Raw genomic sequence first — 17,254 nt, 5'->3', positions numbered from 1 at the left:
TTGTTCGGCTGCATCTGGCAGTGTTAGCACTGCTGCGGCCAACCACTCAACATTTCCCCTTTTCCCTCACAGAGGAGGAATGGGGAAATGTCTCCTCCCCAGGGGAGGAAGCCAGATATCGTGGCCATACACTAAGAAATATCTCACAGTGTATGGCCACAATATCTTCTGTTTTCAGCTCGTCAGATAAAATGTCAGTCAATTTGACAGACATTTTATCTGACAGTGTATGCCCAGGTTAATAGTTAAACCAGTAAAGCCTAACTTGCAGTTTGGGAAAACATATTAGTTGTCTTTTTCATATAAATACTTGGACAGCACTAAGTTATAACAGGATTTACTTTGGCAAAGAATATACTAAATTGCTTTGAGATCACACAGAGTTATTACTGAAACTATTAAATGATAAACATGCACATAAATGTAAATTTACAAAGCAGGAAATTAAAATGCATTATTCAGCCAGTACACATCAACTTGATAGCTCTAATGCCAAACAAACATAAAACTATTGTAATAATATTGCCATGTCTTAATATTACTAACTTTAATATAGGTCAAATAATGCCTTCTGTATTCATATAAATTAACATAATAATTCAAGATCTTCTAAAATATATTCTATTGCAACTCAGGAAAACAAATTCTGATGGAATATTAGCCACTGTTCTTCAAAGAGAACAAAGCACAAAAGAGAGACCATTGAACATGACAAAGGAGATGCAAGTACTGTACAGAAATCAAATATCAGTATATGTGTTATTTAAACATTCAGCAATAACACTGGCTAAGCTCTGGTCTGGAAATGTGCTCACACCATTTAGGTTACCTAGAAGACTATGGGGCCTATTCGTCATAACTTAATTAAGTGTATTTACAAACATTTCCCTACATATTGTAATTTCTAAACAAGGGAGCCATTCATTAAACAAGTATCACAGGAGATATCACAGATACTGTAACTCCTGTCTACAGTCCTGCTGTGCCCACACTCCCCATACATTAGTATGGGATAAAGGCTGTGAATCTTGATCCTGAAACTCTAATTATCTTTCTATCTCTTTCCTCCCCTTTGCCTCCAAACTCCTTCAGCGGATTGTCTACAACCACCTTACCGCTTTTCTTTACTCTTACACTCTGCTTGACCCATTTCAGTCTGGTTTCCGACCTTTCCACTCGATAGAAACTGCCCTCACTAAAGTCAGCAATTGCCTCCTTGCAGCCAAATCCAAGGGTATCCGGATGGAAGATCTACAGTGTTTAGATTGACAGTCAATAAATCGACACTGGATGGCTGACATGGCTAAAAGGTTGACAGGGACAAAATGGTCAACAGACAAATGGTCGATATGGTTAAAAGGTCGGCTGGTTAAAATAGTCCACGTTTTTTTTCATGGGGTTTCAACATTTTTAAGGTTAGGGTTAGGCTGCCGGAGGGGATGGTTAGGGTTAGGCACTAGGGAAGTTTGGCTACACTTAACTTTAGGCACTAGGGGGAGGGTTCAGATTAAATAAAAACAAATGTGTCAACAATTTGAACCGGTCAACCTTCTGCACTGTCGACCATGTGTCAGTAGACCTTTTGTCCATGTCGACCATATGCTGTCGATCTAAACATTGTCAATCTATGATACCACACCTAAATTCAAGAGCCACTACTCTTTGCTCATTCTCCTTGACCTCTCTGCTGCTTTGATATTGCAGACCACCTGCCAAAACTTCACTCCCTCGGTCTGTGTGATACTGCCCTCTCATCCCTGTCCTACCTCTCTGACCGTTCTTTCTCCATCTCCTCTCAGGACTCCACTTCAACCCCTACTTCCTCTACCAGTAGATTTCCCCAAAGGTTCTGTTCTTGGGCCTCTCCTATTTTCGCTCTATACATCCTTATTAGCTCCTTTGCCCTCCAAAATCATCTCTATGCGGATGACACTCAGATCTACCCCTCCTCCCCTGACCTTTCCCTATTTCTCCTCACTTGTATCTCCAACTGTCTCTCTGTTATTTCCTTCTGGATGCCCCAGCACTATCTTAAACTTAACATGTCTAAGACTGAGCTGATAATCTGCCCACCCTTCCAAATAGCCTTATCTCCTACAATTTCTTGATCTATTGACAGCACCACCATCTCCTTTAACCGACAAGTGCGCAGTGTTGGAGTTATCCTAGACTCCTCCAAACCACACATTCAGTACCTGTCACAGTCCTGCCCTTTCATCTCAAAAATATTTCCAGGGGGGGGGGGTTGCCCTGGCAGCCATTGTAGGCATTTGCACTCTCTCAGGGCACCTGGCTGATGTTTATAAAAAACGCTATTTATACCCTTCCTGTGACTACTCCTACTGGGGCAGATGTATTAACGTGCTGCTATAACGCTTCCTGCTTCACCTCTTTGCTGAGGCGAAGCAGGAAGCACTACTGATGAGATGTATGAACATCTCATCGGCTGGAGAGGGGAAGCGTTAACTCCCCCCTCCGGCGCTACCCGCTAGAGCGCTACCCACTATCAGCCTAGTGCTGATGCACTGTGTCTCAATCCCAGCCGGCTCCACTGACATGCGCGGGATCTCTCAAGTATCGCGAGATCCCCGCTAGCAGCACTGTCCCTGCTATGGGCATAGGGCAGCGCCAGGCTGTAGTTGTCGATAGCGACAGCTACGGCAGGCTGGCCCAGGCTGTCGGTGCTATCTTGTAGATAGCAATGCTGATAATGACAGGCGCCCGTCATTTACCGCCAAACCCCCGATCAAACATCGGGTAGAAGTGGTATCAGCGCACGTGCACTGATACCGCTTCTGAGCTTCTTACATCTCCCCCACTGTGCCTTACCCAACTCCTACAGCAGACACACACCGGGTGTTAAAGTCTGCAGAGCTGGGGAAACCTCCGGCCTCCCTGCAGGTTGTGCTCTACCAATCCCTCTAAAGCCGGGACCTGAACTTTGGTGGCAGCCCTGACGTCCGAGACTGCGAGTCCGCCCCCGCTCCTGCAATACCCAACTGTCCTCCCTTGGCCCAGTGGTATCTGATTGATGGGGCTCTGTACCTTCCCTCGAACACTCCGACTCCTGCTCTGGGACCTGTGCTCCAGGTCTGAAAAAACCTACCTCCAGCTTCACCGGCCATCCGCCATCTTGGTGCTCCCGGCGGCCGCAATGGAGCACACACCCGTGGCTCAGTGGTCGCCAGCTGGATCATGACCGGAACCTTTGTGCTACACCCCTGCTCACTAACCCACGAACCACGCTGTAATCCCTGCTCCCTCCCTTTTTCCTGTGTTGGAGAGGTGAATTTAAGTGGTTCTCCCCTTACAAAACTGGTGCTTCTCCTCCCCTGGCCATAGTCCCTCTGTAATGCAGGGTTTCTCTGCCTCAGCTGCACTCGTTATCTTTATCATAGCTTTGATTCTGCTTTTAAAATAGGAGTTTGGTGAGCAACAATTTGTATTTTTAAGGGTCTTCCCATCATTTTATGGGAGAACTGGTTTAACTAGATTAGCCTGTATTCCTGTGTCGAAGCCGGATGATTGGCTAAGACCAGATCTTAAAATTAATATCGAGCGATGCCATCTTAGGTTGCCCCAGACGACGCCATTTTGCGTAGTCAGCATGAAACCATTGTGTACGATGCTAATATGCTATTAGAATCGTGCTACCGCATACTGTTAAAAGTCCTACCATACCCCATACGCACATTAAATCATACATATAATATAGAAAGAGGCACAGCGCACAGTTGCGCTGTTTAGCAAAGCACTCTACACATAAAACGCACCACGCATATTGGCGACTACACGCAATATACTTACACATACCAAAACTTATGAAAAGGCTCCCCACCATTAAAGGCTTAATATTAGAGGTTATATTAGCGAATAATCATGTTGTGAAATGTAATGAATACGATAAGGTACATAAGCTAGTAAACATATCATTCTAAAGCACTGTTTGTTTGCAGATTTCCGGTTCGACCCGCAAGGAAATCGCATCATGCGTTCGCAAGATATGAACAATATGAAAATAGTGGTTAGAATGGGAAAATATATGTAGTGTTTTTCTACTAGTTTAAACCAGTTCTTCGGCGGGAAAACCACACAAAGCAACACTGAAGATCTGGGACATGCCCCTAGTGATGCCATATGAACTGTCCAATGACCTGCATCATACCAGAATATCCAAGAGCAAGATCCAATGTAAATTCGTTATCTAGTTTCTTTGTTCTGGGAAGGTATATAGCTTGTATGCTGGTCCTAGTCTACAGCCATTCTTCTTGGATGACCACAGACTTCTGGACTGATGACTGTTTGCTGGGACCGATGCGCACGTTTATGTATTGGGCTGTATCGTATTATGTATTTCATTGCCTTTGCGCTAATTGTGCTAGATGAAAGCATGTAACTTTCTTTAATTACAATAAGAACTTTTGTGCGTTGGAAACACAATTATTGTCTGGACAGCGATTATTTCTCTCTAGCAATAAAAGGGTATTCATACCTGCGACCCAGGCTCCCTCTGGTGGAAGCTCATTATAAAGTCACCTTAATATAATAGCTCTCTGCATCTCCCGTCCAGTGCTGTTTTCTACGGAATGGATATGTAATACCGGCAGTCGGGATGCCTCCTGTCAAAATACAGACAGCGGCATCCCGATGGCCGGTATCCTGACAGGGGTGGTTTAAGTATACTAACCCTCCCCCTTCTCCCCTAACCCTTCTTTCTTGTAGCCTAACACTAACCCTCCCCACCCCGCACCTTAACCCTTCCCGTTAGGTTTAGGCACTAAGTCTCACCACTCGTGCCTAATCCTAACCCCCCCCAGTGGAGCCTAACACTCCCCCCCACACACCTAACAGCCAAGACACCCGCGGTATACCTCGTTCGGGATGGCGTCTGTCTGTATTCCGGGGTTGGGATTAAGATAGGCGTCGGTATTTCGACACCTATCTTAAATCCTGTGTCGGGTTTATATCGTTGGGATTTTGACCGGTGGCATCCCGTCCACCGGTCTGCTAACTACATCCCATTTTCTACAACTTGATAGTTTATACAGCCACATAAACCACTAAACTTGAAACTCGCCAAAATGGTCTCCCGAAAGCCTTGAATGAAACCAGCAGGGACCTGGATCACATTGTTACTGAACTCTCTGATCTCCGCAATAAGAATGAAGGTCTGGAAAATCGAGAGCGCAGGCATAATGTACGCATCTGCAATATTCCAGAATCCATCACCCCCAATGCCTTGGAATCATATGTGCATAAACCTGTCAAAGCCAGATAATCAGCTGAGACAGAATCTGTTTACAATCGGAATCTGCGTGACGCCATCTCACGAATGGCGACAAGACTCCATCTTAGAAATAGATCACACAACGCCATTTTGTCAAAACCACAGAGTAACACTCTTCCCCAGACACATACCGACAGTGTTTAACATACATAAAAAATGACTTATTAGCATTAGAACACTTTTTAGTAATCCTTCCAGAAATCATGCCCTGATGTACACAAAGCCCATTCTGGGGACAACCTTGCATAGAGAAATACCAAAACAACTAGAAAAACATCCTCCTGAGAAAAGTAAATAGAAGAGACAATACACCAGAATACTGTGAGTGTTTTACATACAAATGGGGATCCCTGTATATAGACAAGTATGGCTGCGGCAATTGTAATATAACCCAGAAATTGATCTACACAATTGAATTTGTCTGAATCCTAAACAGGTTTTAGTCTCACTATCAGACACTACCACCTTGTTTGAGAAGTGAAGCTCACTGCCCATAACACATTTGCATTGAAGTTTGAAAATGTTAGTAAGGAATGAGATATGTGTGTGTGAATATATATATATATATATTTATATACACACACACACATATATATATATGTTAAATCCATCATAAATAGAATCACATGACGCACATTAGCGAATGCACAATATCCTGCATGCGAACGCGTTTATTAGTTGCATGCGTGCACATCTGCCCCAAATCAGATAAACCTAACTAGCGTCTTTTCCCATATCCCTAATACTTACATAATGCACACTTACACAAAAGGTTCCATAGCTATAAAGTAAAAGATCCAAGTTTTATTAATTTATTACAAATGCTGTGAAATAAAGACTATTTTGGTATCTAAGATTTAGTACGTGATAAGTAAGCCGTGTTCGATATTATACTGATCTGCACTCTCTCAACAGCTTCCCGGTATCATCGGTGTGAAGATCGCAACATGCATTCTCAACTTATGGACCGTAGAGACATAAAGCACCAAAATGTATTTTGTGAAACCAACAGCCTAGATTTTCATGCAGGGGAAATAGAGGAGGCAACAAGCTGTTAGAGGCTGTTCTGTGTCCATTTGAACCAACCTGTTAAATGCCCTGTAACAAATGCACCCGCACTGGGAACCAATGGGATCAGCAACAAACTACTCTATTGTGTTGTCTGTTTCTGTGAGGGTATAAATGTGTATGTTGTGACCCCAGTCTGGAGTCTTCTTGCTGATTGCTGATTGACGGAGGTTTCTTGCTGATGCCGGTATCTGGTCCAGAGTGTGTGCGTAATGTATAACTGTATCTTGGGTCTGTATAATTCTTTGCGCTAAATTGTACTTAGATCACAGCGTGTAACTGTACTTTACTTGAATAATACTTTGTGCTTTGGAACACATGTTCAAGGTCTAAAGTCTTTATTTTACTGTATGACTGCGTACGCAAATAGCGTCAATTTTAAAGATTTATAGTCAGGGTTTAGAAGGTATAGGTAGGTGTGTATAGAGGTGAAATCCAGTATCCTTAAACTCTTCTCCTTTATGCTTCCTGACCTTGGCTCTAGGTCTCTTCTGCTGGAAAGAGCACATCGGGCTTTCGACCAAAACCCAGTGACAACGAACCTCCACGCGCTGTTGTCATGAGATTGCTTAGTTACAAGGATAAAGAACTCATCCTTGCCCCTACCAGGGGTAAGCCTCACATAATCTTCAACTCAGTCAAGCTCCAGTTCTACCAAGATCTTTCCCCCTTGACTATCGCAAAGAGAAGAGATTTCTGGGACTTGACCAAGGCCCTTCGGGGTAGGAGTATTCAATATCGCTGGGGGTTTCCTTTGAAGCTTATAGTCGATCTGTACGGTAAAACCATTCTGATCCGAGACCCTTGTGAATGAAAGGACTCGCTACACCACCTCGAAGAATCTGGACCCTTTCCTGATGTGTGCCCCAACGACTCGTGACTCGCCTCTTCGTGGCTACACCTCACACTTGTTATATTGTTAAGTTGCTAATTTACAGCTATAAAATGTATTGTGCTAACTCTCTGCACCCAATTCTTCCTATATCCCTCTCCATTTTTATATTTACAAATGGCATGTAGAGGTTTTTCTTGCAGGCATGTTTACTCTTTGATAATATCACTTCAACAATGTTTCCTCTTGTTATATTACACGCAATGTTTTTGTTTCTTTCCTTTTTTCACTTATAAATTGATACTGTGATGCTGTTTGTTACTATACATTTCTGCTATGGATGTGTGGCTTAATGAGTTGACTTACAACAGTAATCTCCCTTCTGCTTCTCCCCACTGTACGCATTGTTTTATAACTGTTTAGGAGTATGTACTTTTTTTGCCTTGTCAAGTTGCATATCTCCCAGTACAACCCCACCATTGTAACTCCCATTTACATTTTATTCATTCTGCCATCAGATGATTCCCTACCCTTTTCTCTCATATTTTCAGGAAGTCTCCCTGCCCCCACTGTTGCCACACTCCTTCTAGCATCGATCCCTTGTTGCTCATTTCTTTTTCTGCCCGTCCCCCCCTACACCAAGGGGATGCTCTCAAACAACATCACTGCTCCGTCTCGTTAGGACATTTGGTCCTTTTAATATTAGTGATGCTGTTAGTTCACTCCCCTTCATTCTACCTTTTTCCCCTCAGGGGCTTTAGGCTTTATAGCTTTCACCTCTTTGGACCACGAGTCCTGAACCTTGTGTACACTCCCCTCCTTCTTGTAGGTAGGGCTCCCGTAGCCAGATCCGTATCTCCCAATTTACTTTTGTTTATTTTATTTATTATTTTACTTTTTTTTCTCTTTCTATTCAGTTGTTTTTTTTTCTCTTTTCTCTACTTCTCTTGTTCCCCCCCTTCTTTAGCGAGTTGGGACTCTTATTGTTTATCTTGTCATTATCTACATCTTTACCCTACTTCTTCCCAATATGCCTCAATGAACGTCCAAGGCCTCAACACACCTCAGGAACGTTCACACCTGTTCCGTTCCATTCAAACACTAAAAGCTCAGTTATCGTGCTGAGCCACAAAAAAAATGTGGGTCCCATGAACCCCTCACTTTAGAAACTTGGGGTCCTACCTGAACTTTTCAGGGTCCCATCTGAATTAAGGTTTTTTGAATAACTACACCGAAACAAATAATGAACACTAATTAGTTTTATAAAGCGTCATTTAGCTTTATTACAGCTTAAAAGCTCACACAGGGTAACAGCACCCCTCTATATGGACATTGTCCCCTATATGTAATATTCATCATGCTCTGCCTATTATGCCCCCAGCCCCACTCTCTCCTGAAAGTCTCCTCTGCATTTAATATTTATCACACCCTGTTTATAATGCACCCCTCTATCCTGTCTTCACACCTCTTCCTCTTTCCTTTACAATATCCCACATCATTACACTTATCCAGACCCCCTCAAGGGACACACGCACAGACCCTTCACTTAAAAACATGCACGCAAATAAACACACCGCTCCCCCCACCCGGCAACCAGACTCACAACTGCGGCTATCGGGACAGAGTGAAAAGCAGTGAGTCAGTGCTTCACCAGGTCCCTCAAAGCCCCATGGAAATGGAGGAGCTACGCGCTGCCACTGCAACCCCCCCTAGATTTAGCCAGCCTCTCAGTTCAGATGTGGTGGATAGAAGAGGGCAGGTAGCTGCAGCCGCATTACTGGTACAGCTCCCTCAGCACCTATGTCCAACAAAAAATTTAAATATAAAATGGGTCACCTGCGGCGATAGATCGTTGGGTAGGGGGGGTTTCTAGGTAACTCAGAAACCCCACCCCCTGTGTGTGCCCCAGTCACACACTCACCCCTGAAGCACCCCACCAGTTACCCACTCACGCCTGAAGCACCCCCACCTGCGGCACAGCACAAGTTACCCACTCACCAATGAAGCACCCCCAGCTGCGGCACAGCACCAGTTACCCACTCACCCCTGAAGCACCCCTGCCTGCGGCACAGCACCAGCTACTCACTCAACCCTGAAGCACCCCCAGCACAGCACCAGTTACCCACTCACCCCTGAAGTACCCCCAACACAGCATCAGTTACCCATGCACCCCCAACACAGCACCAGTTACCCACTCACCCCTGAAGCACCCCCAGCACAGCACCAGTTAACCCTGAAGCACTCCCAGCACAGCACCGGATACCCACTCACCCCTGAAGCACCCCAACACAGCACCAGTTACCCACTCACCCCTGAATCACACCCAGCACAGCACCAGTTACCCACTCACCCATGAAGCACCCCCAATACAGCATCAGTTACCCACTCAACCCTGAAGCACCCCCAGCACAGCACCAGTTACACACTCACCCCTGAAGCACCCCCAGCACAGCACCAGTTACCCACTCACCCCTGCCCAGTCAGCCATTCACACTCGGAGATCCCCCGCCCGCGGCACAGCACCAATCAGCCCTCACACCCGAAGCACCCCGGCCCGCGGCACAGCACCAGTCTGCTGCTCACAGCCGTAGCACACCCGCCGCAACACCAAAAGGCCACCCACCCAGCGCCACCGCACCATAACCAAACCCCACCTGCTACCCGCTTTAAACTTACCCAGGTCAGGGAGTGCGGCCATATGCACAGTATCTTCACGCCAGGGGCCGATGCATCAAGGAAAGCCAAGGCACCAAAGGGCTGGCTCCACCTCCTTTTTGTAGTCCTTCCTGCAGCCGGGCCAGAGAGACTTTAATAATTATTTAATATGGAGCCAGTGTCAGGATGCGGTCTGGGATTGGCCGCTACTCACCTTCACGCCGGCGTCCTTGGGCGTAGGTGTCCAGTCGCTGGGAGTGGAGGTGAGTAGTGTCTTGAGTATTCTCCCCTGGGTCTGCTAGGGCTTCCGTGCGTGCGTCCTGGTTTCCGGGGTGACGGACATGGGCGCAGCCATGTTGTTCCATATCACCTGACTAGTTTCTCCCAATGGTAGTCCTGTGGTCACTCAGCTGATCCTCTGATCCAATGACCAGGTACCCAAGGGTATTGTAGTCTGACTCCAGGAACAGGAAACTGCTGTTCAACTTCGTTGTTCCAGTGACTTGTGATACTCGCCAAGTGTTGCGCTGTGCTATTTCCTTCAGTGTGTTGCTTCAGCCTACTCACAGTTCTCCAGTACTTCTTGTATTAGCTCCCATGCTAATTCTCAGTCTGAGACTTTAGTTCTCTGTCAGAAGTCCAGTGTTTTATGTTGTTTTTCCTGTGTGTCTTGTAGTGTGCTGCTGGCTCTCCTGCAGCTTCTCTGTGTTACTGAGGTGTCAGGTTTCCCGCTAATTTCTAGTTAGCTCTCAGCTGGATCTATAGCAATCCCCAGTACATGCCTGTGTCCACTTCTCTCTGTGTCTCTCTGTGCAAATCAGCACCTGAATCTGTTGCAGTTCCCAGACCATTTCCCTGTGTTTTCAAGCAAGCTTGCGACTAGGATCTCTACATTCTCAAATTCATCACCAGTGTTCAAGTATTCCTTTAATCACCGTTGTTCAAGTATTCAGTGCATATCCAGTGTTCAGTTCATTGCCCGTATTCTGTTCATCACCTGTGTACTAGTTATAGTCTCATCCTTGTTTCCTCGTCTCTCCCAGGTAGCTAGTCAGAGGGCCCGCGACCTGCTCACTCTGTGCGGCAAAACCCACATCCCAATTGGAGGGGTCACTGGTGAAGACCACAGAGTGGGTTAGACTCCGCGCGTTCTGGCTAGGTCTCGCCAACACCTGGGTTTGACCTTTATTGGGGAAACTAGGACCGTCACTTCCCTAGCCATCCGAACCCCCCAACTCACCGTCCTCCACAGTGGAACTCTTGCCCTGATTGTGAGTGCCAGGGGATTGGCCACAGCGGAGCACGTCCCGGGGGGCCCACCCATTCCACAAAAGTGAATCCCCTGTACTTATTTTCAGGTAAAATACACGCTATAGCGTGCATTTGCGATCACTGAAGCGGATATAGTTCTTCTGCAGGAAACAACTTTTGTGCCCCTGGTCACCCTACCCTGCACTCCAGACGCTTCTCCACTATGTTTTACTCCTCTAGCCAGTCTAAATGTAACGGAGTAGCTATTCTAATCAACAACAAATTACCTTTTACTCAAGACACCCTCTACTCTGACTCAGATGGTCGGTTTATTATTCTAACTGGCAGTCTTGGTAATACAGAGGTTATTATTGCCATGGTATATGCCCCCCTCTTTTTTCAAGAAACTGCATAAGCGCTGTAGTGGTCACTTATTCCTCGGCGGCGATTGTAACTCCGTTCTTGACCCGACTTTAGACAAGTATTCTCCTTGGCCCTATCCTTTTCCTTGTCCTGCTTCCAGATTCCTCACTAAACATTTGAAGAAAGCCAGTCTTTTTGATACCTGCCATTCTCTTAATCCTTCTTTTAGAGATTACACTTTCTACTCTAATCCCCATCGCACATATTCTAGAATCGATTTCATCCTCTGTAGTCTTCCTATCTCCAAACACCTCATCGATGCGACTATTGTCCCCAGTTCCTGGTCCGACAACTCCATTGTAACTTCTTCTTTTGACCTATTGGACACCCCAATTGGTAGACCCTCCTGGCGGCTCAATGAGACCCTCCTGAAACTTCCTCAGTTTTAGACGAAAATCAAAAAAGTTTTTAAAGACTATTTTTTCCTTAATGTTTCCGAACCCAGCTGCTCGCCCCTTGTGATGGAGGCCCACAAGTCCATCAAACGAGGCCATATTATCAGCTTTGCACAGAAACAAGGAACAAACATCTCCTCTGGTCCCTTACGGATGAGGTCCACCACTTAGAGTATCTCCATAAATGCACTCCCACTGATACTATATATTAGCAACTCACCTCAGCAAAATCGGCACTCAACGCTATTCTCTCTGAGAAAGTGAAGAAGTCAGGTAGATGGCTAAAACAGCGATTCTATGAAGAGTAACAAGGCAGATACTCTCTTTGCTAATTGCTTAAAGGCTCGTAGGGCCACTTTAGAAATTCCTGCCCTCAAGGACTCATCAACTCTATTTTTAAAGATTATTACTCTTACCTCTACAATCTCCAGGGCCATGCTTCTCCTCAAGCCCCTTTCCCTTCCCCTACACCGGATTATTTGGCTTCTTGCACTCTACCTCGGATTGTCTCCTCCAACTCGGAATCAAATAGTCTCCTCATAACAGAAGAGGAGGTCTTGCTCGCTCTTAAGTTTCAGAAACCCTACAAAGCCCCTGGGTCCGGATGGCCTTCCTTTTTCCAACTGAAAAACTTTTCAGGGCACACTTGTTCCCCAATCACACAAACTCCTTTAATCAGATCCTCGAGGGCAGCTTCTTTCCCTCGGACACCACCAGAGCTAAAATAACAGTAATTCCAAAACCAGGTAGAGACCCCCAATTAGTAACCAACTACCGACCGATCTCCCTCTTAAACACAGACCTCAACTCTTTGCCAAAATTTCAAATAGATTAAAGCCTATTCTCCCCTCTCTTATTCATTCGGACCAGGTAGGCTTTGTCCCTTCTCGCCAAGAGGTTCAGTAGATATAATTCACCATGTAAACTCTATCCGGCTTCCCTCTCTTCTATATATACTTTTGTCCACAGGAATATTTCATAGTGGCTATGGTGCCATTTGTAATCATTAGAAGTTATATGCATGTTGTGTAATTAATGAACTGAAGTTCATTTTGTGTTTATTAATATATTTTTATAAATTATTACAGTAACAACCTTAGTTTTTTGGGGGTTAATACAAGCGCAGACATCTATCACTCTTTTCAGCAATGTTTATAAACCATGTTCTGTACTGTAAGCCATTTCTCTCTTGTTTTGTTAATTTTGCTTATCTACTTTGTAAAGAGCTGTGGACCACTTGTGACACCAATAAAATAAAAGGATAGTAATAATAATAATAATAATAAAAAAAAATTCTACTATCAGGGTTTCCTATAAATTAACATCTTAGTGGGATTTAATATTAAAATATGTGTTTGGATGGTCATTCTTTAATAGATAAGAACATATACTCTTATTCAGTTGTTGTGCAGTCATAAATACAAAATACTGAGATGGTGAAATATATTTACCATTAAATTCAAGCACAACTAAGTCTCCTGGAAGTAGTCGTTGATATCCAGCATCTAAAGGTCTCGACTTCAAGAGAGTTAAAGGTTTGGGTTCTTCCTGTGTTTCACTTTCAAGGTCTTCTTCAATAGAGTCATGCTCATCGGCTAAGCTTTCATTACTGCCATGTTGAAAACATAAACTCTGTTCCAAGCTTTCTCGCAAGGTCTGGGAAAATATTATCTTGCAGTTACTAAACACAAAAATAATTTTTTTTTTTACTTAAAGAAACTATAGTCATAATGGATCATATAAAAGTAGGCTTGTTCAAGGACTGTAGTAGAGATATAGTGAATGTTAAGCTATAATGAAAATGATGACGACATTTTCTGTATGTGTCCTTGGCTCCCTCTTGTGGTTATTGCCATCTTACCATGCATATATAAAAACAGCACATACATACTTACCAAAAATATGAATGTATTATGTAGATTAGTTGGGTAGAAATTACAATATGAGGAACGTGATTTTCTGTATGATAAATGACACTTTGTAGAAATATGTATAAATATGGCCTGTAAATATATTTTCATCACAGAATGTGGACGTTTCATGGTTTTAAATGTGTATTAAATAATATTATTATCAATGAGGACAACACTTAGATACCTATAACAGAGTTTAAATACCTTCTTATTGATAAAAATCCTGAAATAGAATACTAATCTAAAAGTTCTCAATTTTGTAACAGAAGAAAAAGGTACAGTACAATATATATTATCCATTAATGTAGCTATACAGTTTTTGCAAAATGAGTTCTGATAATACAACACATCCATTATGAGGTTATTCAGCATGTTTAACACCCCACTGAGGAACCGCTGCCATTGAGACAGACGAGGAAGTACCACCATTTAGTTAAAGAAGTGCACACTTTATACTTTTAAAGCGATTTTAATGTTTCCCAACTAAATAGAATAACAGGAAAGGGACAATATCCTAAGACTTGGAATATAACTTATCCTGTGATGTTGTGAAAGACTTCTTCCTGCTGGCTTGACAAGCAAGCAATAGGGGACAACCTAAATGCACATACGTGGACTTAAATGCAGCTGGACGGTTTATATGTACTCAAATTCGAGGAGGCTTATTAGGGAAAATATATACAGTTTATCTCATAGGAATGTGGAAGAATGTTCACATTGTGATTATTATGATATTGCCAGAAGCAAATGGGACTAAATTTAAAATTTTATTACCATGCATCACATATGCACTGACTTTTCCTCATGCAGTACAGGGGCACTGTGTTTCATCTATCTGGTCCCTCTCAGCAGTCGTACAGTAGAAAGCCTCCTCCCCCCCTCTTGTCTTCTCCACTTGCTGTTCCCCCTTTTTCTCTCATCAGTCTCCCTTCCAACCATCTGCTTCTTTCCCCCACCTTTCCTGTTCCTCCACTCTCAACCACCTCCCTCCCCCTATGCCCTTGCTACCCCACCACAAAGCCCTATTCCCTCCTGGTTCTGCCTGTCACCTCCAGGGATGCCAAGAGAAATTCTGGGCCCGGATACAGCAGCATCTTGTGGGACCACAGCATGTTGGGCATGGCTGTACCTGTTTGTGGGTGGGTCTAGCATGTGAGATGCACCCACTCACAGGAGCATGGCATTGCACCCAGCAGCTGGGACTAAAGTATTCACTACTGTATTAGGATGACAGGACAGTCCCATAACAGCTGCATTTTAGCAGGATGTATTTAGATGCTAAAATGTAACACACGAAAATTAAAGTGCTACAACTTTATTTTGTACATCTCTCAAGTAAATAACACACATAAACAAAATCTATTTTCTGTCATAGAGATAGATGTATGAAGAATTTAAGTTTGACATAACATCAGGTCATCTTATAAACACACATTCAGCAGCACATATCCTAACCCACTGCTCCATGCTCCTTCCTCACTATCTACCCCATCTGTGTCGCCCCTGTATGTCTGCCCCTCCCCTTTAGAATGTAAGCTCTCATGAGCAGGGCCCTCGTCCCTCACGTGCTTCTCCTATCCCTACTTATAGTATAATTTACTCCTAACTCCCCAATTGGCACCCAACATTTGGTTGCTGAGGCCCTGCTGCTTGTGTTATGCAGCTAAGCTATGTGTATAAACCATGTCCTGCATTGTTTTGTATTACTATTAACTGTTTTTCTTGTGTGCTCATTTATGTACCGTGTAAGGCGCTGCAGAACCTTTGTGGCGCCATATAAATAAAAGGATAATAATAATAATAAAAGCAAAAAAAAAAGTTAGGATTAACTAAGGGAATTTAAATGTACAGTGTTGGAGATCCCCTTTTTCTGGATATAAAAGATATGTTATTTCACCTGTAAATTGTTAAAAAGAATAGCACAGCACTGTTATGCGGACCATTCCGTGATCAAGTGTTATATTTTTTCAATTTGTGATGATGGTTATTTGTATATATTGTGTTCGCATGTGTGTAATTTCTGTGATATTGAGATGTGTATGGTTACTATCAGCATACACAGATGTGTCCCGGGCTACTTGGCCATGCCAAGCAACTTCTGTCTGAAAACGTGATTCTTATTTGCATAAATAAAACAACTGGAAGGACAAAACTACTTGCTAGATAACCCTGATCAATTTGATGTGCGACATTTGTACATCTGTGTGTGACCGGGTCTGAATCTGTATATGAAGTGCTGCGAAGCAGCAGCCGCGGCTTTTTCTCAGGCCAGGTTCCGTTGTGCTGCATCTGCGACTTTGTACATGTTTAAAACTGCAAAATTCACAGCCTAGCATCTCTAGTATGCATTGCATTGTGTTTCACTGTGGTTGCGATGTTAAGACACAAAATGTAAATAAAAAGACGGCACCTGACACCTGTAGGAGTGGGAGACTCGCGCCGTATGACGCACTGACGCTAGATATACGAGGACACATCTGTTTTGTCAGTGATGGGTGTGGGAATCATACAGGAATTGTATGAGAGTGTTATGCATTGTATAAAATTATGCTGTGATGTTTGTTTCTCAAATGTCGCCAAAGCATGAGTTTATATAGGAAATCTATTCTTTCTGAGGCAGTAAGGTCCTATCAGTTTCCAAGTAAAAAGGCAGGACTCATTATTACCATACACAGTCCCATTATTATTAACAAGAGAGCAGGTGGACTCAGTAATAGCTACATAACAGGGGCTAACTAGCAAATAAAGGCAAGGTTACATATCTTATACAGTCCTCTTGGGGACTTAACCACTCACAGGGTATGAGATAATATGGTATCAGCCCAGAAGAGAGACAGAGTATTGTGGAGATTTGAAAAATAAAGAGTTATGTTCTCGGTTAAATTTGCAGCCTAGCGAATTTAACCAAGAACGTCTTGTTGATCATGGGGAATGATGGAGATGTAGGGTGCTGTCCCTTACCATCTGGGGTATGTTACAGATTGTACAGTTGGACTCCAGGCCTTGGAGTCTTAAGCCGGCCATACATAGAATGATTATCGTCCGTTCTGATCGATTACCATTCAGTGTATTGTTACAAAGTTTACCGTCGTTAAACTGCAGTGGAAGTTACAATACATTAGGGCTTCCGCACTGCACAAACACGGCACGGTAGCCGTGTTACAGCCGTGATAACCACTGACTAGGATGACTGCCGTCCACGGTTTCAGTGTTAAAAATTGAAAAGAGACTTTTTACACACGGCAAAACGACAAACACACAGGGCACAAAACTGTTGTGTGTGAAAGGGAAGGAACCACAGCCGATGAGAGATTACACAAGTCCAAGGTTTATAGTGCAACTGGCCTCAACCAGTATTATTAAACAGAAAAATAAAATAAAACATCAAAATAAAAACCTTGTCTATGAGGCACAAACTAAACATTAGTAA

At 43.7% G+C, this 17,254-nt stretch overlaps 1 protein-coding gene across 4 annotated transcripts in view; it reads right to left on the bottom strand.

Moving 5' to 3' along the window:
- KATNIP (katanin interacting protein) overlaps positions 1 to 17,254 on the bottom strand; it is a 252,048-nt gene that overhangs the window by 173,293 nt on the left and 61,501 nt on the right. For all 4 annotated transcript variants that reach the window (XM_088466730.1, XM_088466732.1, XM_088466731.1 and 1 more), the window contains exon 8: positions 13,363 to 13,567. In XM_088466730.1, the coding sequence (XP_088322856.1) occupies positions 13,363 to 13,567 (205 nt within the window). The remainder of the gene's footprint in view (positions 1 to 13,362; positions 13,568 to 17,254) is intronic.

This window comes from Taudactylus pleione, unplaced genomic scaffold, assembly GCF_031769625.1.
Source record: "Taudactylus pleione unplaced genomic scaffold, aTauple2 ptg000066l, whole genome shotgun sequence".
Taxonomy (NCBI): Eukaryota; Metazoa; Chordata; class Amphibia; order Anura; family Myobatrachidae; genus Taudactylus; species Taudactylus pleione.
This window is presented reverse-complemented; position numbering and strand designations above follow the sequence as displayed.